Source organism: Sciurus carolinensis, chromosome 7 (assembly GCF_902686445.1).
Source record: "Sciurus carolinensis chromosome 7, mSciCar1.2, whole genome shotgun sequence".
In the NCBI taxonomy this organism is placed as follows: Eukaryota; Metazoa; Chordata; class Mammalia; order Rodentia; family Sciuridae; genus Sciurus; species Sciurus carolinensis.
Window position 1 is genome coordinate 33,513,964 of NC_062219.1, and position 22,268 is coordinate 33,536,231.

The window sequence follows — 22,268 nt, forward strand, 5'->3', positions numbered from 1 at the left end:
CAGGACATCTTGTCCACTGACTGGCATTTATGGAAGTAGGCTTTCACCCTCTCAAAGAAAAAGGGATTATATTTCAAAGGAATGGCTTTCAAGTACTTCAGAGAGACATCCCTGGGTTATAGGAAATACGCTTCTTAAAGGAGCAGAGGGCAGATTTACAATTATCAGTCTTCTTTAGTGAACGCTCTATGGTCCCATGGTCAAGTGTTGGCTGGAACAAATGGCAAATTCCTTTGTGAAACCTTGACCTTTCCCAGACAGGAACTCAAAGGAGACACAGCCTTTGGCAGCAAGAAGACATGGTAGAGTTTGGCGAAGTCTCTTGGTGCAGAGGTTTGGGTAAATTCCTTTGAAAGTTTTTGCATTCCCAGCAGACACTCTCTAAAATGGAGAAGGTAAGGAGTAGAGCACAGTCTGCTCCAAATACCTTTTTATTTTCCTTTATGTTTTTAATCTCTACATCTACCCCCAAAATCATACAAACCAAGACAATTCATGCCACAGTGAAATCATAACTCCCATCACAACGGATCCTTTCCACCATATTTCAAGTGCAGTAACAGGTGTTCTGATTCATGTCACACAAAATATGCAGGTAGGTGCCTTCATGTTTCTTTTTCCATCTGAATACTTGATAATGTGTGGACAGAGCTCCAGAAAGCATGTGCTCTTTGAGACTAAATTACTTCTTGATAAAGTAGAGATGGGAAGGAGTGTTAACTGTTTTAGCTCCTGGGAGAGCACTATTTAATAGTAAGCCTCCAACTGTCCAGTCACAGAGGGTTTGAGAAATGTGGGGGGCATATGTAGTTGCCATGTTAACTGGAGTCTGCTGCTGGCATTCAGTGCCTGAGGGTCAGAAATGGGAACTTCCTTCCATGCACAGAACCTCTCACAAATTGCCAAATTGGGCCATGTGTTGAATTCTGATTTAGTGCAATGTGTTAATCGTGTATTACGATTTTTTAGTTGTAAACAACAGAGCCAACTTTAGTAAGTTTAAGTGGAAAGGGAACTGATTAAAAGATATTCAGTAGCTCATGGAATTCTCAGAAGGTCAAGAGAATCAGGCTGAGTGGGCCAGCGGCAGGAGCAAGGCCATTATGCTGCCAGCGGCTCCACAGGGACCCTGTTGCTACCGCCTACTCAGGGCATGGATACCACAGTAGGGACTTTTCCACTCCTGCTCTTTAGAGATGGATCTCTCTCCACCATCTTCACCAGAATAGAGAGACTCCATGCAGGGTTTCCCATTCTTGGTAGAACCCAGGTTCCCCATCTGAGCCTCAGTGACATAGAAGGCTGAGATGATGAGTTCCAGGCTGCCACCCTGGGGTTTCTATCCTGGGGAAGTAGGGCTCACATGGTAGGTAGCTGCATGAACAGGAAAGGTGCTCAGAAAGATGCTGGGTCATCATTAAGTGTGACAAATGTGCACTAAACCTTCAAAAGTCCTTGTCATATGCCTCTCCCTAAAGACACTTTCCAAGCATGGACATGGTAAATTTGTCTTCCAGAATCTTAAAAAGATATGCCGAGTCTCTCCCTACCATTACATATTTGTGCTTTTTTGCCTCAATTATCATATCAGATATTCTTTGGATTGGTGCATATGTATTCTTTCCTGACCACTGTAATTTCTGTCCAGCTGTAAAGGTCCTTAATTTCTTTGTCTTCTCACTGCCTACAACTTTACATATCCCATGTGAGTGTATTCAAACAGATTTTTTGAAATTATGGAAAAGATAAAATATATGGGATTGAAAAAAAGTTAGTGAAGAAATTATAGTGCCTTTTGGTTCAAAGACAACATAGACTGTGCCCAAGTGGTTTTGAGTAGGAACTGTGGGGAGTAATTTGGTGTCCTGTACTACTTGGTAAAATGGTTACTAAAGAACAAAAGCTGCATACACTGTATCTGCTTAAATTGGCAGGACAACAAGCAGGACTGTCGCTTTCTTAAAATGAGTAAAAAAGTGTATCATAAATATATAGGGCAGTGTTATATAGTAGCTTTTCAGAAATAATTTGAATCATTACGGGAAAAGCAATATTGCTTTACTGGAAACAATGAATTGATTTGTCAGTTTTATTTTTCCTACCTTTGATGAATAACAGAATGCCTTGGCCTTCCAATAAGTGACTAATGTAGGGATATGTAGAGAAACAAATATTGCAGTTTTCATCTTGAAATCATCCCAAATTACCTGCATCTATCAGTTACATTTAATGGGTACCAGTAAGTGGTTCTGAGCAGATTACACTGCAGATGATAATAGCGCCTACCTTCTGAAGCTCTCAAATTACCTTATAAATGAGCCTTATTATCCTCAAAACAGTGATCCAAGAAAGAAGGGCTGTAGCTCGTATCACAATTTTAAATTCACTGAGTGAATTGCTCTAATATTCATTTTTACTGTAATGAAATAATCTCGAGGTTTGTTTTATTAGCATGTGTGTGTGTCCTACTATCAAATTCATGTAGGAACCTGGAAAGTATTTTTTAAGTGTGCTGGGTTTATTTATTTTTTACATGAATTCCATAAAACTGCAAAACTAGGTATTCAAGAATGCGCCTATGCTTTGTTTCAAGAAAAGAATTATCATAGGTGATATTTGAAAATGCTGAAAACAAAGAGTGATATTGGGTTATCCATTTATTAATTTATATTTGGAGACACTATAGGATTATTTTCTCTGATTATATAATAAAATAAATTCTTGTTATGTAACATGGTAGCTGGTTTATGGATCCACAACTGAGTGAACAAAGGGGCAAACATATCTTATTGATCAGAGTCCTGAAATGAACATAAAGTCAAATCACTTTCATTATCCCTTTCCTGGAACATGGGATGACTGGGAGGTGACACACTTGGGGATTTGAAGTAAATAATCTGAATCTTAAGTATGCTCTTGATATAAATCTAGTACAGGTTGAGCATCCCTAGTCCAAAACTTTGAAATCTGAAATGTTTCAAAATTCAAAATTTGAGGGGCACTGGCATGACACCATTAAGTGGAAAATCCCATACCTGACCTCATGTGATGGGTTGTAGTTAAAATGTGGTGCACTAAAATTTGCATAATTACCTTTAAGCTATATGAATAAGTGAATTTCATGGATCCTCTACCTAAGATGTCTCAAATAATCCAAAATCTAAAAAAATTCAACCTCTCAGGCCCTTCTTATCCTAAGCATTTCCGATAAGGGATACAAACCTGTACATTTCAAGGGCCTCCAGTTAATCTATGCTGAGAAGAGGACTGAAACTATCTAAGATTGTACAAATGGACCCAGGTTCAAAGCTGACAAAATCTTGTTCTGCTATTGATCCTTATTCACATACGATATGCTATTTTTCTAGTGACTGATTCCCCAAAATGTTGGAAGCTGGCTAAAAATGTGAACAGATGCCACTGGGGTCTCCCTGCATAAAACTGACAGCCAAACCAAGTGAAACAGAATGCAAAATCTTCTGGAAGTTTAAGCCTCTATTCCAACAGATGGGAGAGTGTGGCCCAATCTAGGTGGCCACACACAATGTAAGCTGAGTGGCACTGTGGCATAGTTACAAAGATTGCTGCTCTAGGATCCTTGAAATCACCTGGTCAACCTCTTCCAAAGTACAGATTGGGAAGTGAGGCTCAGGAATGTGAATTGGTTTGCTCTAGATCATAGTCAGTGGCGGACCCAAGTATGGAAGCTCTAGCCCCCATCTCCTGGCACCGTCACCAGCCATGCAGTCTCCCTGTCAAAGAAAAGGCTGTATCATATACAGGAGCAACTGAGGACAACATGCTCCAGCTATGTGACCTAAACAGCAATTAGTCTATCACTCTTATTAATGGGAATAAAGTTATTTTGAACATATCAGATCCCATACTTAGATTATGAACTAATGTCATTTTAGGTTTAAAAAAAGGAAAATGAAGGAATTTTATTTTATACCTTCCATTGTTTTTTATAAACCTGCTTAAATGAATATTTCATTGATAAGGACTGGAATCCTTTACCCTCAAATCACATCAGCTGATCACTCTCACATGTGTTCACAGAAATACAGAGCTGCGTGGGAGCCGGTTTAATCAAAAGAAAGTGACTTTCCCTGTGTTACACATCCTTAATTTGTGATATATATGGTACTTGGAGGAGAAGGGAAGTGTTATATTGTAGAAAGTGTCAGCTTTGAAGTAGAACAGATCCAAATTTAAATTTAGTCATACCATTTATTAGCTTTATGACCTTGGGCCATTGAACCATGTACAGCCCCAGTTTCCTAATCTGAAAAAAAGGGCTAATTACTTCCTAAAAGGATCACTGAGGAAAGAAATTCAACCTTGTGCCCAAATCACCTGACTGATTTGGCCTGAGCATTAGTGGATATTTAACAAATGGAAACATGTTTCTCAACTAACGTAACAGTAAAACTTGGAAGCCAGATTTAAAAAGAATACACTTTTGAGCCCTTCAAGCTTTTCAGATGGACTAGAACAATATGTTTATAGATGGATGCTGAGAAGAGCTCTCTCTCCTGAAATACTGTTCACCAGGTTATGGGAGGATGAAAGCAGAGCTGGGACACCTGGGTTGTAGTTTAGGTCCAGATCCCTAACAGCAGTGTGGCCTTGGGTAAGGATCTCAACCTCTTCCAGCCTGCTTTCTCATTTGAGACACAAGGCAAGACTAAAAATATCTTTGCTTTGTACCTAAGGGCTACTCAAGGAGGCCAAGAAGGCCTTCAATCCCTGAAAAGTGGTCCACAGCACATAGCTCTCCAGCTTCTGCCCTGGGTGGGTCCAGCTAGTCCTTTTGTCTTTGCTATTAATGTCACGTTAGTGATACATGGTTAATCTAAAGGCGTCATTGGACACCTTTAGATTTTCTTTGAATTTAATGTTCCGCTGTTAATTCTGAAGCTGACTTACTTGAAATGATTTAAAAGTCTAGAGTTGACGGTGCTTTGACAACTGTGCTCTTTTAGCTTGAAGACAGGAACGTGGAGTGAACAAACACTGAAACTATCGGAGCTCCTGCTCATGGCTTCAGTGAACCACCACAGACCCAACAACTTCCAAGAGAAAAAGAAAGGAAAGGCAACAAGGGAAAACAATACATTTATTAAGAGGCATGAAAATGCATAAACTCACTTATAAATAAATGTAGTATAATTTACCCAGTGAAAAAATAGCTAAAATCCATGAGCAAACTGGATTTTATATTTGAATGATTACATATTTGATCTCCAATCATTTCTCCTTCCATCATGATCTATGAGTAGCAGCAATTTTACAATGACTACAGGAAAAAGCTGTTACCAATAATCACATGGGGAGAAATACTTCAAGAATGCTCTTTAAAATTGAACCAGTGCAAACAAATTCAAATTATAAGGGATATGATAAGATCTGGGACTTATCTTCAGAAAAGTAAAAAATAAAATCTGAAACATTCATTCATTAAGAAATGACAAAGCAAATTACATTTTGATCAGTGAAAAATAATACATATGGATATTATAAAACATTTTTAACCAGTGATTACAATTACTATATTTATAAATGTTCATTCAAGTACTAATAATGTTCAATAAACATTCAAATTTTCATTAAAAGTAACACTAAATGTAGACAGCTGGACAATGCTTCTTTTGATGTAATATGTCAACAGGAGGCAAGTGACCCTTAAAATACTGCTGTTGGTTTTGTTTTGTTTTGCCTGTAAATGACTTTTTCACAGTCTGTATTTTTTGTCTGCAAGGACCCAAGAAACATCTCACAACAGCTAATTAGGAAGTCATTTCTATAAAATGACTCAATATTACAGAAACAAATATTCTAAAACACTCAAAAAATTAACTCAAAAAATAATAGGGCAAAATTGGTTTTCTTTGGCAAGAAACTCCTTACCAAATGTTGGTTCACTGTTGTATGGAACCTATCAAAATACTTTGGTATTTACCAAAGAGCTATTTAAGAAGCTGAAAAGATTTCATAACTGTTACCATGATAACAACAAAGAGCTTATGTCAAAGTCGCGCTGAAATCAACATGATTTGCTTGATTACTGTTATCAATAAGTCTTCCTTCAAAAAGCTCCCTCCTAATTTTGGCCTGAGTCTCAGGTTTTAATAAAAGTTCCTTTATCTGTTTCACCTTGGCCTTCAGACCCATCCTTTCTCGATGTAACGCTTCATTAATTAAATCTTGGATTCCAATAGGTTTCTTGCCTAAGGGAAAAAAATTATATAATACATTTAAAGTACAAATGTCAGTGAAATACATTAAATATGGCATATTGACTTATCAAAATAAGGTTAAAAACCCTTTAAAATGATGCCCACATTTTATAGAAAAGGTTGCATTTTGCTGAAAATATATCATTTACATGAAACATAATTTACTGTAAAGAAAGATCACTGCCTAGTGACAGCACTCTGAGGACAACATAAAACACTATGGATTAAATGGCACAGATGATAATCTCAACAGTGATGAATTTAAACTTAGCACTTGATAGCCGTGTGTGAGTTTTGGCCTCAGATAAAGAAGTCAAATGCCCTATGCAATATAAATGGCAGTATTCCATCTATGGCAAGACCTCTCCCATGGCCTCTAAGTCCAGGAGGCACCATCCAAAGTCCCCCCCTCCCTTGTGCCTGGCTGAGGGCAAGTGAAACTTGGGTCATTTTTCTTCCAGAAATTAATTTCCTCTGCTAGTCCCAGCACTCCATTTCTCTTCTGTTGTTTCAGAAATGCAAAGGCATCTATCATGAAAGCGTTGGGCAACCTCCATGGATTGGATAAGAGATGCTTAAAAAGCACATTGCAAGTCAGTCCCGAGACTTGGCAGAGGGGAGCAGGGATGCTTTTCACAGAGCAGCAGGAACCTGCTGAGGTCTCATTTCCTGTTGTTATCACTGTCATTGCCATTCCGCTCAGCCTCTTCAGTTTTCACAGAGCTCCCCTCCCCGGGCTGCTTTTTGTTCTGTGTCTCTTCCAGATACTGCTGCACAGCCTTGAGCACCGCGTTCTCCACCAGCCTCTTACTGAGCCTTACCAGTTCAGCATCATCTGGCTCCCCTCCGTCCTTTTCACCTACATTCCACAACAGAGAAGAGAGGTCACTGAGCTCATATCACCATAGCAACTCAGCCATGCAGGGGCCAGCTAGTTCAGCTAGTTAAAAAGAGCAAGTGTCCTTCAATCTGGTAAATTAGGTCTAAAAATCCAAGAACAGTGGGTTGTCTTTTCATACGGTATTTGCAGAAGTAGGAGCCTGACTATTCCTGAAGATTTCAGGGTGAAAAGCAATTCATCAGCTCCAGTCTAGAAATGCCACCAGCAATGCTGGCATGTTCGTTGGCTCATTCAAAGCTCACTCCTATAACTGAAGTGCATATGCCCACCACTGAGAGCCTCAGACATGAGAATTTGCCTGCTTCTCCCTCTCAGGTAATCAAGACTTCCCAGTCATCTCATTACTTGGGATCACTAATTTTAAAATGCTTGTCGTCCTGTAGACTGGTTGTTAAATTCTCAGCACTCCCATGTAGACAAAAGCAGTTATTACCACTAGGAACTGATTGAAAATAAGCCAATAAGACTAATAATTTTCTTCTAAATCTCAGTGCCATCACTGCAATTTAAGAAACAAGAAATTCTTCAAAGAAGAGTCAGGAGTGTGGTGCAAAACACTGGATATTACTATCTTACAGTTATTTTGCTTCTCTACTAGTGACAATTCCGGTTTAAGAATTCCATCCTTCTTCCTATAAAAGAGCTAGTTCCTTTCTATTCCCATGCTACGCACTGTGCAGTCACTCTCTTCCTTGTTTGCTTTTACTGAGGAACAAAGGGCTCTTCCCCCATGTCCATTTAGCACCCTATCTCCCCTCCACTAAGGTGTGAGCCCAGGAAGGCAGATAGCTAGAAGCAAAGAAGTCATCAGAATGCTCACACATTAAGATCAGCTCAATTTTGGAAAGCCCCACGAGCTCCAGAAGGCAAAGCCAGTGTTGCACTTGCACATTCAGATCTGGAACAGGCAGATACAAAGGATATGGGCTGGAAGATGGGCGTTATTCTCTACCTTCAGTGTAACAGGAATTGAAGAACAAAAACAGATATGCCAGAAGCGAGATTTGGCCCATCCCTGCTATGGAGCCCTATTATTTTTCGTAATGTATGTTCAAGACCAGTTCTGCTGATAACTGCCCCCATCCTTCCTGGAGGCAACCCAAGCAGAAGAGTAGATGGGTTAAGACCCTTCATCTAGAGACACTCACAGGAGGAAGCCTTAGCAATCACCTTCCTTTAAATGTGGCAATACGACATCCAAGACCCATGATCAAAGGTCTAAGACAGAACATTTGCAGTGCACAGTATGTCAGGAAGTGAGTAAACTTCAACTTGGTGATGACTATATAGAATCTACTAAACATAAATCTGTCAAGATATTATGAAAAGAAATATAAACAAATTCACTACTAGTATGATTTTTAGGTACAAGTTTAAGTTCAGATTGTTTTCAACTAGTGAGAATGAATGAGTACACTGAATAAAAATTAAAGGATTTTATCTCAATCTTAAATACAGTGTTTATACTATATAAGACAGTATCTCCAAGTACATTACCCACAATTATTTGTTATAATGGCTCTTCAATTTTAAAATGGAAATCAACCTGCAAATGAAGGAATACTATTTAAGTACCCTTCAAAACACTATAAATGACTCTATGCTTGCCACCCTACTTGAGCTCTGTGCCTAGGCCAGAGATTATGTGCTCAAGGGTTATTCCAGAACCTACCCAGCTTTCTTGTTGGTAATTTGAATCTAATTAGTAAGTCAATCTCCAAGATCCCCCTTAGGTCTAATATATGTGTTTCTATTTCTGTCAGTTCACACTAAAAGATTTGAAATACAAAAATCTTCCCATGAAATACTAATTTTCTGACTGTCCTATTTTTTGTTTATCCTTTTACTATTACCCAAGTCAAACAAACTCAAAACAAGATTGTCACTATCTCTGACACTTTCTTTTCCCTCATCAACCCAGTTAATTACTGAGCCTTGTCAATATGTACTTCACGATTTCTCCCTTTTTCAATGTATGTGATATGATATCTCTAGGCTAATTATTCTAAAATGTCACTTTTACTCTCCATTCAACAGGGAAACAAGCTTGCATCCCAAGACTTTCTAAACTTTGCCTTAACAGATCACTACTGCTGTACTTCTGTGGTCAGCCTCCAACTTATCAGTGGGTGCCTCTACAACATACCCTATTTCTAGAAAGCCTCCCTTTCTCTCACATATCCATGAAGCCTTTCCTGACTGTCCCAGCTGGAAGTGATGCTCCTCCCTTGGATTCCAACACTCTAACTGCATGCACACTACATGACCATTTGGTCATTCGTTCAACCAGTGTGTGTCAGGGATCTGCCATCTGCCTAGAATTCTTCCAGCCGACAGAGATAAATCAAGGACTAGTTTTCTTTCCTTGATTCCTTTACAGATTATAAACATTATTTATTGATGTATTTATTCAGCAACTATTGATCCAGCATCTGCTCTGGTAAAGACACAGCCTTGAGTATATAGAAACTATTTTTTAGGTGTCACAATTATCTTTCCCTCTGCCCACATAGGGCAGCTTATTAATTGCAATACAAGCTCAATAAAAATGTTAGTCAAGGGAATTGTTGATTGTCATCCTTGAAAGTTGCAGCAATATTTTTAAATGTTACCATTTTCCTATAAAAATAGCATACTAGAGCCAGAAATTTAAATTTAATACTAAGTTTAAAACAAGGGCAGAGAATTCCAGAATGATTCATATATCCATGTGAAAAATCTACATCTACTTTGCTTCATGAACCAGGTAAATAAGACAAAAATTTTGACCTATGGAACAAATATTTATTACCTACAATAATTAACTAACAAAGCAAGAAAGAAATAAAACAAATGTACAAATGAATCTTCCAGATCTGCCCTGGACTCCAGTCTCCCTTACAGCGAGCGTCTGCAACTCATCCTCAGGCCATTAACGTTAGGCAGGGAAGAGCCCACCATGGCAGAGCCCTGCAAGAGTGCAGTAGATCTCCATTCCAGTAGGGACGCATCTGCCTTCTCACTTTTAGCAGATTTAATTCAACTTAATTAAAAAGAGGCATTTAAAAAAACAAAAGGGAACTCATGAAAATAGAAGGAGCTGAGGAAGGGGATCAGGGGCAGGAGGTGAGGGCGGAAAAGGGGGCTAACTGGGGAATGAAACTCATCAAATTATGTTATGTACACATACAAATATGTCACAATGAATCCCGCTGTCACATATAATCATAATGCAACAATTTTAAAAAGAGGCATTTTAAGATTAAAGTTATGCTGTGTTTTTCTTCTTTACTACTTGAATAAGGGTATCTGTCTCTCACAGTGACCTCTAAGATAAATGTCTACCTTCATTTTAACTGAAGCCTCAACATGCTGCTCCAACACATGCAAACTATCTTTTTTTTTTTTTTTTTTGATACCAGGGATTGAACCCAGGGCACTTTACCATTGAGTTACATGCCCAGCCCCCACCCCTTTTTAATTTTATTTAGAGACAGGGTCTCCTTGAGTTGCTTTGTGCCTCACTAAGTTGCTAAGGCTGATTTTGAACTTGTGATCCCCCTGCTTCAGCCTCCAGGGCCACTGGGATTACAGGTGTGCGCCACACCACACACCTGGCTTCACACAAACTATCTTTAGATATTCCATCAAATATTCCCAAAACATCAGAATCTTGATTAAAAAATATCCTTTCTAGTTCTACTTGGTTTACTTAATATTATACCTACCTAAAATAACAGACTAACCTTTGTCTTTGACACCATTATTTTAGTAATCTCCCAAAAATATCCTTGATCAATATTAGGACAATATAAAAGAAAAGCAATAAAAATTATTTAAAGCCCACCAAGCATAGTACTGTTCTGAAAGGAACAGACTTAAGAAACTTTTCAACAAACTTCAAGTAAGCAAATAAATAACTCTGCATAGAGTTGTGGTATTATTGACCCATGATTTGGACCTACCACTCTACTTTTGTTTTTATTACCTGAGAGTTCTAATACCAATCCAGTGCAAGACTACAGTTTATTTTTGTAGTCATAAAAAGAAAATGAGTGAACTCTCTGGAGGTAGCAAGAATATTTTATACCTCCTAGAATAATTTAAGATCAACATTAATGTGACTCAGCTGGTATTATGTGTGAGTCGACCCAACAGCAACTTCACTGGTGTCACATGAAGGGTGCCAGAAACCATCACCATCCCTTTACCACCACCAGTATCTAGGTGTCTATTTGTCCTGACAGAATAAGTCACACTCATTTGTTCTTTAAAAGGGAACAAAGAAAATATTCTTTAGAACACAATGTAAAACAGGGAGAGTACAACCACATTAAAATGAGAGCATTCAAATATTAAGACATTAAAAGTTGTCACTTGCACACATCCCAACTATCAAAAACCTTATTTGGGGAAACTGAGAACTTCTTCATGCCACAGAGGCTGTATCCAGTCATCTGTGGCTTTACCACACCACAAAATGAATGTACCATAAATGCTATGGGTAATGTTTTGGATTCCATGATAAAAGAAGAAAGAAGGAAAGCCAAAAGGTATATAAATGTTCAAAACAGGCAAAAGCAAACAAATAAAAAAAGACTGATCTGAAGGCTAAGCTCTACTTTAAGTAGCTTCATGCTGAGAAAATGTAAATGAAAAAGAGCAAGATGGGTGAAGAGAGAAATAGCAAACAAAGAATGAGAAAAGGCTTCACCCGCAGCAGCACCTGGCTATCTGCTGGACAGAGAAAGAGTCCCAAGCTAAGGTGCTTTCCAAGATGGTTAAACAAAAACAAAAAAACAAAACAAAACAAAAAGGCAGGAAAATGGAAAGTCCTTCTGCCCATTGCTCTTGCCCAGGGGGAAAGAGAAGTATTAAAAGTTACTCAGAAAGAAAAGAAAAAAAGAAGGCATGGACGAGGACAGTTATTAAGTCCTCCTTGTTGGAGATAAAACCACCTAAATATGAAAGATTCATTAGGCCAATGGGTTTTGTTTCAGTGATCCCATGTCATACATGCTGACCTGAACGCCACCTTTGGCCTGTTGATACATCCCCACCGTTGACAACTGTGGGTATTTTTACCAAAGGTACTGTCACTGAGATGAACATGAGTGAGCTAGGCTCTGACACAGGAGGCAAGGTTACTTGGGGACATATGTGCAGGTTACCAACGATCCTGCAAATGATGGAAGCATAAATGCATTCTTACTGAGTCTCTTACAGACAAGGGCCTGACACAGAGCTGAGGCAGCCACGGCAGTCCTTTCTCACTGCTTCTTGCCATCACACCAGAAAGATGTCCAACATGTTGCTCAGAGTAGCAGCTGTGAGTTTATTAGAAAAGAAAGGGGACACTCTCAAGGGAGAGAGTGTTTCCATTCAGAGAGGAGGACACACATCCTACCCTGTGCCCTTCAATTTTATTAGAGGGTCTCAGGGAAGTTTCTGAAGGATCCCACCCAGGTTCACCTCTTGACTTTTGACTGACAGAGGGATTGCATCAAAATTCCAAGTTTCCACTGCACATGGTAAAGGTTCAGGGCAACTCTAGGTCACTTTGGCCCATGCTAAGCAGTCCTAATTGGAACCTGTTCTTACAGAATTTATGGTTAAGGGAAATTATCTTTGTGAGTTCTGGAACTTGGTCTGTGTAAGGGTTACAAAAGTGTCCCCCCCCCCCATCGACCCCTGTAAATTGTGTTTTTATCAGCATTTGGGGCCTGCATTTCTCCTGTAGATAACAGGTCATTTGCTGAGGCATGCAAACATCCTATTGACTTAAGCCAGGCAGGACTACAGGTGAATTGTTTTCTTAAAAGGAATCTTGTGGGAGTTAGTTCACAGAATTATGTGCCCAGTGCCTCATCTCCCACCACTCATGTCCGTAACCTGTCAGTTTGAGAGCAATTTCATACAAATAACTCCATATAATTTTGGACAAATATAATCAGGAAAACCACCACTACTATGACATTTTTTAATAATACCAAATAGCCTCACATATCTGCAACCCTCAAGAGAATTATATATTGTTTATTAAATATTTATTAAATTGTTTAAAATGCATTAATGGAAAAATAAAATAAAAATAAAACCAAAACCTTACTTGGTATCTGGAAGAAGGCTTCCTTTGCCTCTTCCCTTCACTTGCACAACTTGGTACTTCCTGTACTAGAAACGTGTATATGTCTTCCTCAGAAGAGGAATTTTCTTTTTAAATGTGATCATCTTTTCTATCATCTATCTGGTTGAAAAGAAGCACTAAGGTTGGGGACTCAGTGGCAGAGAGCTTGCCTAGCATGCACAAGGTCCTGGGTTCAATACTTAGGAACACGAAACAGAAAAGCAGAAACACTATACGCAGATCTGTAGGCTATTCAAAGAGGTGGGGTGGCACTCAGCTTCCTTGTGCACTACCTGCAACTAATCTGTGCTGAAGGACAGGTCAGGAATCATCCTCCAGTGTAAATTAAACTGACACTGTTCTTGGACCCTAATCTGCCAAAAGTATTAGCCATGCCCTAGAAAAAGTTCCTATAAAGTCCCCCACTGTTTGCCAAATACTAAAATTCAACCCAACCCACACCAGAAAATTTTACAATTAAAAGCACATTTTACAATATAAATTTCAAAAGGGAAGAAACCATGTCTTTTAAGTTTCATTCTGGCCTCAGTAACAAGGAATAAACAGAAAAAGGATGATGCTATGTGTATAAAAGAACAGGCCCCAGGGTTCTGCAGACTGCTACACTAAATGTCCCTCCATCCACCCTACCCTCAAAATTTTTAAGATGGAAAGCAGCTACATTGAATATCAAGAGCCGCCTCGAGGGAAACAAAGGGGAGATGAGGCCCCACAGGCATGTGACCTGCAGTCTGAATGAACTGGGTGGCCATCCAGGCAGCCTTGGCCAAAGCTGTCACAATGACAAAGGGTCAAGAACCCTCCATGCCTCTTGCTAACACACAAATCCTGCCACGTCCAGAGTCTCCACTTCCTTCCATCCTTTCCAAAGTCTCTGCCTAAAGCCAGCCCTGATCCACACATCCTGTAGGAACTCCCCCAAACCTATGAGTGGTACCCTTAAGACTGTGGTTCATGTGGTTATATCAAAAATGGGAAAAGCCATAGTTGCTGTCTGATTACTTCCAACCTCCCTAAGAACTCTCTTCCTTCCACATTCTTGTTATCATGTAACAGACCCTTAGAGACAATTTTTTCTTCAGTCTGTAACATCAATTCTGAACTCATATTGTGATCTACACTGCTCCCTAAATACCTTTTGATGCAATGTTGTCATTTCTTATTGTAAAGCTTAGAAAATATTGATGATGAAGTGACAAAATTCCAAAATGTGTTTGCAAGGAGGAAAAAACATGAAAGAAAAATGAGTTTGAAACCTAATTCTGATGTTTTCTATCTGCACAACCTTGTTTACACCCTCTCCAAAGGTAAGGTGGATTGTCATGGGGATAATAGTGAATAATGATAATACCCACAAAGTGCCTAACATTGTGCCTAGAACATAGTAGGCACTCCAAGTGGGGTAATTATTTTATTAGTACATTTTATATGTGAGATATAATTAAGTCTGAGTTCAACTTATTTTAAGACTATAACCATTATCTGCTAAATAATCAGTCTTTCGTCTGGTCAAGAAACATATTCATAGGTACCTACTATGTGCCACTACTAAGTATTTAACAAAATGAATTATATATAGACTCTGAATGGATAAAAAGATGACCAATAAATAATGATTATAAAACATTAGGTTAAGTGATATAATAAAAGATGTTCAAGGTTCAATGTAGTAGGGAAAGGGTGACAAGGTAGGTTGCACAGAGCAGATATTTCAGTTCAGGGAGTAAGAATTTCCAGCCATGAAAACAGGAGTAAGAAGGAATGAAGAGTTTTTCCAGGCATAAAAAAAGAAGTGTTATAGTTTGGATCCTAAAAGTCCCCCAAAGACTATGTGTTAAATTCTTGGTCCCAGTCCATGGCAATATTGGGAGGTGGTGGAACCTTTAAGATACAGGTCCTTGAGGAAGCAAGTTAGGTCACTGGTGGTGTGCTCATGAAAAGGGTATTGGGAATCAGCCCCTTTCTTTATTTGCTTCTCAGCTGCCAACAGGTGAGCAGCCTCTTCCACCATGTGCTTCTGCCATGATGTACTGTGTTGCCACAAGCTCAAAGCAATATGGCCAAGCAGTCATGGACTAAAACCTCTGAAACTATGAACTAAAACAAACATTTTCTCCTTAAGGCTGTTTGTCTTAGGTATTCTCTCGCAGTGACAGAAAGCTGACTGACACAGGAGGGAATAAAGGACCCTGTGTATCATGCCATGGAGCCTGACTTCATTCTCTAGGTACTGTGCAGTTATTGGAGGATTTAAAAAACATATTTTAGAAAATTCACTGAAGGGGCCGGGGAGATAGCTCAGATGGTAGAGTGCTTGCCTTGCAAGCACAAGGCCCTGAATTCGATCCCCATTATTGCAAAAAAAAAAAAAAAGAAAGAAAAGAAAAGAAAAAAAAAGAAAATTCACTGTGGGAGCCATGTGAAATGTGGACCAAAGATTCCGGAAGGGCAAAAATAGAAACAAGTTGTTGCAAAAGATAAAAAATAGAAACAATGCAGGCCTAAAACATGATAAACACAGTATGAAAGTAGGGACAAATTACAGAGAGAATTAAGAAACAGGAATCCTGAGCCGTGGAACCAATATAATTAGAGGACGATGTTAAGGAAAGAGGAGGGGAGTGCAAGAAAAAACATGAAGGAACAATCACTAAAAATGTTTGAAATTTTATTAGAAACTATAAACCCTCAAATCAAGATGACTGAAGAATCACAGGTACAAAAAATGTGAAGAAAAATCACACCAAAGAAAAAAAGCAGCCAAAAGAAAAGGTTGTATTTTATACAGAGGAACAAGGAGAAGAATGACCACAGACATGCCCATCAGGAGCAATGCAAATCAAAAACAATACTACAACGTTTTAATGTACTAAGCAAAAAAGAAAAGAATTCTTTTTTATAGAATTCTTGACCCAGAAATATTATCTTGCAAAGTGAGAATGAGCTGGACGCGGTGGCACACTCCTGTAATCCCAGCGACTCGGAAGGCTGAGGCAGGAGGATCAAGAGTTCAAAGTCAGTCTCAGCAACTTAGTGAGGCCCTGAGCAACTCAGAGAGACCCTGTCTATAATAAAATATAAAAAAGGGCTGGGGATGTGGCTTGGGGGTTTAGCACCCCTGGGTTCAATTCCTGGCAGGCAGGCAGGAAGGAAGGAAGGAAGAAAGGAAGGAAGGAAGGAAGGAAATGAAAATAAGTCTTTCCCAGATATCAAAGGCTAAGTGAATCCATCTGCAGCTTACCAGAACTGGAAGAAATGTTAAGTAAAAAATATCAGGCAGAAAGAAAGTTTTACCAGATGGACATTTAGATCTACTCAAAGACAAGAAGGTAACTAAGAATAGCACATGTATAGGTAAAAATAAAGCCTTTTCTCATCCTTATTTCTTTAAAAGGGAAATAACTGTCTTAAATAGGGTTTTTAAAAATATATTGAAATAAAGTATATAGTAACAGTAACAGAAAGACTAGCAGGGGTAAATGGAAATAATTTGTCAAGTTCTTATGTTAAACATGAAGTAGCATATTACTATTTGAAGGTAGAGGATGTGTATGTAAAAATCCTATAGCAGTCGTTAACATAAAAATTTTTAAAGGCATTGCAAATAAGCCAATAATGGAGATAAATGAAATTATAAAGCTTCTTAATACAAAATAAGACAGTAGGTGTTAGGAGTGTAACTCACTGGTAGATCACTTGGCCTAGGATATGTAAGGCCCTGGGTTTGATCCCAGCATTTAAAAAAACAGGGGGGGGGGGGGGGCGTGCAGAAAAAGAGAAGAAAAAGAAACAACAATACAAGAAGAAAGCAATTAGCAAAGTGGGGAATTTAAACTCACCCATACTGACAATCAAATAAAATAATAAATGATCTAAACTCACTGATTAAAAGTCATAGCTAATGAATAAGAATCAGCTATATTGTTCACAAAAAAAAAAAAGACTGAAGATATAAAGACACAGAAAGGTTAAAGGAAAATGATGGGGAAAGATATACTATATTAATAATAATCAAAAGAGACCTAGAGAATCAATATTAGACAAAGCAAATTTCAGAAACTAGAATATTACTTCAGGGAGATATAATAATAATAAGGGAATCAGTTATCACGATGATGAAAAATATCCTAAATGCATACTGTCTTAGTCTGTTTTGTGCTGCTATAAGAGAATTCCTTAGACAACATAACTTATAAAGAACAGAATTTTATTTCTCACAGTTCTGGAGGCTTGGAAGACCAAGATATAGGCACAGGCATTTGGCCTGGTGAGAGCCTTTTTGCTGTGTCCTACCATGGCAGAAGGCAGAAAAGCAAGCAAGAAACAATTCAAACAATTCAGTCAAATCCCTTTAAGAGGATACCTATTCCTATGGATGAGCGGGTAGCGCTCATGGCCTAATCACTGCTTAAAGGTCTCACCTCTCTTTTTGGGAGGAGAGAGGAAGGTTGTATTCTTTTTTTTTTTTTCCAAACTTTTAAATGTATGCATTATAGTAGTATATAAAGGTAGGATTTGTTGTTACACACTAGAACATGCACACAATATAACCAAGTAATTTGGTCGATATCATTCCCTTGCACTTTTCTCCTCCCTCCTTTCCTGCCACCCCATTTCTAGTTCTTTCCATCTATTCTACTATCTCCCTTTGTTTTTCATAAAACCTACCCATGCACCTTTCCTCTTTTCCTCTCAATGAGAGAAAACATAACTCTTGACCTTCTGAGTTTGACTAATTTCATTTAACATAATGGTCTCAAGTTCCATCCATTTTACAGAAAATGACACTATTTCATTCTTTATGGCTGAAAAAACTCCATTGTGTACATATACCATATTTTCTTTATCTTTCATCCATTGATGGACACCTAGGCTATTCCATGGTTTGGCTATTGTGAATTGTGCTGCTATAAACATGCATATGCATGTATCACTGTAGTATGCTGACTTTTAATTCTTCAGGATAAATTCTGAGGAGTGGTGTAGTTGGATCATACATTGGTTCCATGCCTATTCTTTTGAAGAACTTCCTTACTGATTTCTATAGTGGTTTTACCTTATTTACAATCCCACCAACAGTGTAAAAGTGTTCCTTTTTCTCTAACTCCTCTTCAGCATTTATTATTATTTGTATTTTTAATGACTGCCATTCTGACTGGTTTGAGATGAAATCTCAGTGTAATTTTGATTTGCATTTCCTTAATTGCTAATGATGTTGAAATTTTTTTCATAGATTTGTTGGCCATTTGTATTTCTTCTTTTTATAAGTGTCTATTTAATTCATTTAAGGTCTCACCTCTTAATACTATCACATTGACAAGACCTGAATTTTGGAAGAAACACATTCAAACCATAGCAATATAAATCTAATAGCAAGAGCTTCAAAATACCCTAAGCAAAAACTGATAAAATTAAAAAGTTAATAGATAATCCACAAATATCATTTGAGATTTTAAGATCACTCTCAAAAGTTGATAGAGAAATTGAGTTAAAATACCAAACACTTGAACAACAGTAGTAATCAAATCCATTTAAATAAAAATTATAGAACACTTCACCCAACAATAGCAGGATACACATTCTTTTTAGTGAACAGAAAACCTTTACCAAGAGATCATTTTCTGAGCCATAAAATAAGTCTCAGTAAGTTAAAAAGTATTAAATATATCCAATGCATACTCACAAACTACAATGGAATCAAATAAGAAATTAGTAACAGAAAGACATTTTGAGTATCCTTCAATAATTTAGAATAGCACATTTCAAAAAACCCATGGATCAAAGATGAAATCAAAGGGAAACAGTTTTAAATGGAAATTAAAACAAAGCATACCCAAATTTGTGGAATGAAGCAAAAGTTGTATTTAGAGGGAAGTTTATACCATTAAATGTTTATATTAGAAAATAAGAGCAGTATCAAATCAGTTATCAAAGCTGCCACCTTAAGAACATAAGAAGGGAGAAACAAATTAACCCTAAAGCAAGAAGAAAAGAAGGAAATAATAGTTGTATTTGACAAAATTCTTTTCAAAGAACCAGTCTTTAGTTGCATTGATTATCTCAAATAATGGAGAAAAATCACTGAGATTAAACACTGAACTGATTCTTTATAAAAATAAAAATAATTAAATTAATAAAGCTCTATCCAGAGCTTATTCAGAAACAAAAAATAGAAGATGTATATTACCAATATCAGAAATGGGAGAGGGAACACCACTATCAATTATACAGATATTAAGAATACAAAAATGTTATGAATGATTTTATGCCAGTAGATGTCACAAACTAGAAGAAATGGACAAAGTCCTTGAAAGACTCAAACTACCCAGTTCTGTTCAAGAAAAAGTAGATAACTTGACTAGTGCTACACTTATTACTAAAACTGTTGTTAAAAATATTTAAACTAAGTAGCCCAAATGGCTTTACTGTTAATATATTTTATCAAACATTTTAGGAAGAAATCTTGCCAATTCACAATTATTTTAAAAAAAAATAGAAGAGGGAATACTTCCAAATCACCTAACCCAGACAGTGTGGAGGGGGGGGGGGGGGAATAGACTAATATCCCTCACAAATAGGGACAAATCCTTAAGAAAGTCTTACCAAATCAAATATAGCAATAAATAAAAAGAATAAAACATTATAAGTAAGAGGGGTTTATTTCAGATATACAAATAGAGCTAATGTTTGAAAATCAATCCACATAATTTCTATACCAACAGCAAAATGAACAAATAGGATCATTTCAATACATTCAGAAAAGGAATTTTACCCAATTCAATATCATGATAAACACACGTAGCAAAGTAGGAATAGAAAAAAACACCCTGAGACAAAGGGCATCTATGAAAAACTCCAGCCAACTTCATACTTGTTGGTGAAAAACTGAATGATTTTTGCTTTAAATTGGGAAGAGAAAGATATCTGCCTTCACCACTTCTACTTAATATGGAGCCATAAGTATTAGCCAATGCAATTAGGCAAGAAAAAGAATTATGACCCTCCTGAATGAAAAAGAAGAAAAATTGTCTTTATTCACAGAAGAGAGTATCATCTACCTATAAATCCTAAAAAAATCTACGAAAATGTGTTTAACAAGATCACAAGATACAATTACTATATTTAAAAAATCAATTGTACTAGTCACAAACAACTGAACTCTTAAAGTTTTTAAAAATATTACCTTTGATAGCATAAAATATTACATAGGGTAAACAACAAAATGTATGCAAGACCTATATACACAGACAACTATAAAACTTTCTGAGAGAAATTAAGATTTAAATAAATGAAGAGATAAACTTTACTTCTGGATCAAAAGACTAGATATTGTTAAGATCTCAACTCATCCCCAATTGTTCTTTGGATAAAAAATAGCATCAATCAAAAACTCAACAAAGTTTTTTTTTTTTGTAGAAATTCTTAAATTTAGTTTAAAACTTACATGAAAATGTAAAGGACAAGACCAGTCAAAACAATTTTTTAAAAGAAAAAATTAGAAGGTATGTTACCTGATTTCAAGACTTTTTGAAGTTATAGGAATAGGGTCAGCATGATATTGGTATGAAGACAGACATAGATCAATGAAATAAAACAAAATTCAAAAACAGACTCAAACACATATGACCAACTCATCTTCAACAAAGGTCCTGAGGCAATTCAACAGAGAAAGAGCAATCTTCTCAAGAAATGGTACTAATTATAGATCTAGATGGAAGAAAAAAAAAACTCAACTCATATCACAGGCTATATATAAAAATTAACTCAAAATGGAGCATAGACTAATATAAAATCTGAAAGTATAAAGTGTCTAGAAGAAAATATCCAAGAACTTCTTAGTGACCTTGAATTTCTTAAATAGGACATCAAAAGCTCAAGCTACAAAAAAAAAAAAAAACTATTGGACTTCATTAAAATATAAAACTTTTTCTCTCCTCAAGATACTGTTAAGAAAACAAAAAGCAAACCACAGACTGGGAGAAAATATTTGCAAAACATATCCATTAAAGAATTTGGAACCAGAATACAAAAAGAACACTTACAACTGAATAAGAAAGCAACCAACTAGTGGGGTGTGGTGGCTCACATGGGTAACCCCAGCAGCTTGGGAGGCTAAGGCAGGAAAGTCTCAAGTTCAAGATGAGCCTCATCAACTTAGCAAGGCACTAAACAACTCAGAGAGGCACTGTGTCTAAATAAAATACAAAAAAAGGGGGGGATGGGAATGTGGCTCAGTGCAATTAGGCAAGAAAAAGAATTAAGCCCTTCCTGAATGAAAAAGAAGAAAAATTGTCTTTATTCACAGAATAAAGTTTAATATTTGATTTGGTAAGACTTTCTCGAGGATTTTTGTGTCCCTATTTGTGAGTTTAATCCCCAGTACCAAAAAAAAAAAAAAAAAAAAAAAAGAAAAAGAAAAAAGAAAGGGAAAAAAAAATCAAATACAAAAATGGCCAAAAGAATTGAAAAATTACTTCACAAAAGGTACATGGATGGCCGGCACACATATGAAAAGACAGCTCAACATTATTGGTCCTCAGGGAGATGCTACTACTCATCCACTAGAACAACTGCTGATTAAGACAATACTTTGTGGTAAGGATTCCAAGAGACTGAAACTCCTCTTGCTGGTGGTGATGCAAAAATGGCATAGCCATTTTGAAAAAAGAATTTGAAAATTTCTTATAAAAGTTTACCATATTACCACACAACCCAGCAATCTCACTTCTAGCTAGATTTGAGAACAGGTGAAATGAAAGCATATGCTTACAAAAATGCCTAGGCACAAATGTCTATATAACTTTATTCATGATTATCCCCAACTAGAAACCATCCAAATGCCCTTCGTTGGTGAATGAATCAAGAAGCTATGGTACATCTCTGCAATGGTAATGAAACCCTGCTATAAGGTAAGGAAATACTGAAGCATACAACAGCCTGGATGAATCTAAACACATCATGCTATGTAAAAGAAGACAGATTCAAAGGGCTACAAACCATA

General features: G+C 37.2%; 2 protein-coding genes and 1 pseudogene across 2 annotated transcripts in view; 1 reads left to right on the top strand and 2 right to left on the bottom strand.

The window, feature by feature from the left end:
- Positions 1 to 5,102: 5,102 nt before the first annotated feature.
- The window catches only part of LOC124989572 (A-kinase anchor protein 7-like), a 156,620-nt gene continuing 139,454 nt past the window's right edge, over positions 5,103 to 22,268 (bottom strand). The window contains 1 exon segment of the mRNA XM_047559445.1: positions 5,103 to 6,230. Coding sequence (XP_047415401.1) covers positions 6,025 to 6,230 — 206 coding nt within the window. The 3' untranslated portion in view covers positions 5,103 to 6,024.
- Positions 6,224 to 22,268, bottom strand: part of LOC124989573 (A-kinase anchor protein 7) — a 36,160-nt gene continuing 20,115 nt past the window's right edge. The window contains exon 2 of the mRNA XM_047559446.1: positions 6,224 to 7,098. Coding sequence (XP_047415402.1) covers positions 6,902 to 7,098 — 197 coding nt within the window. The 3' untranslated portion in view covers positions 6,224 to 6,901. The remainder of the gene's footprint in view (positions 7,099 to 22,268) is intronic.
- On the top strand, positions 11,631 to 12,357 carry LOC124988418 (ribosome biogenesis protein NSA2 homolog; annotated as a pseudogene).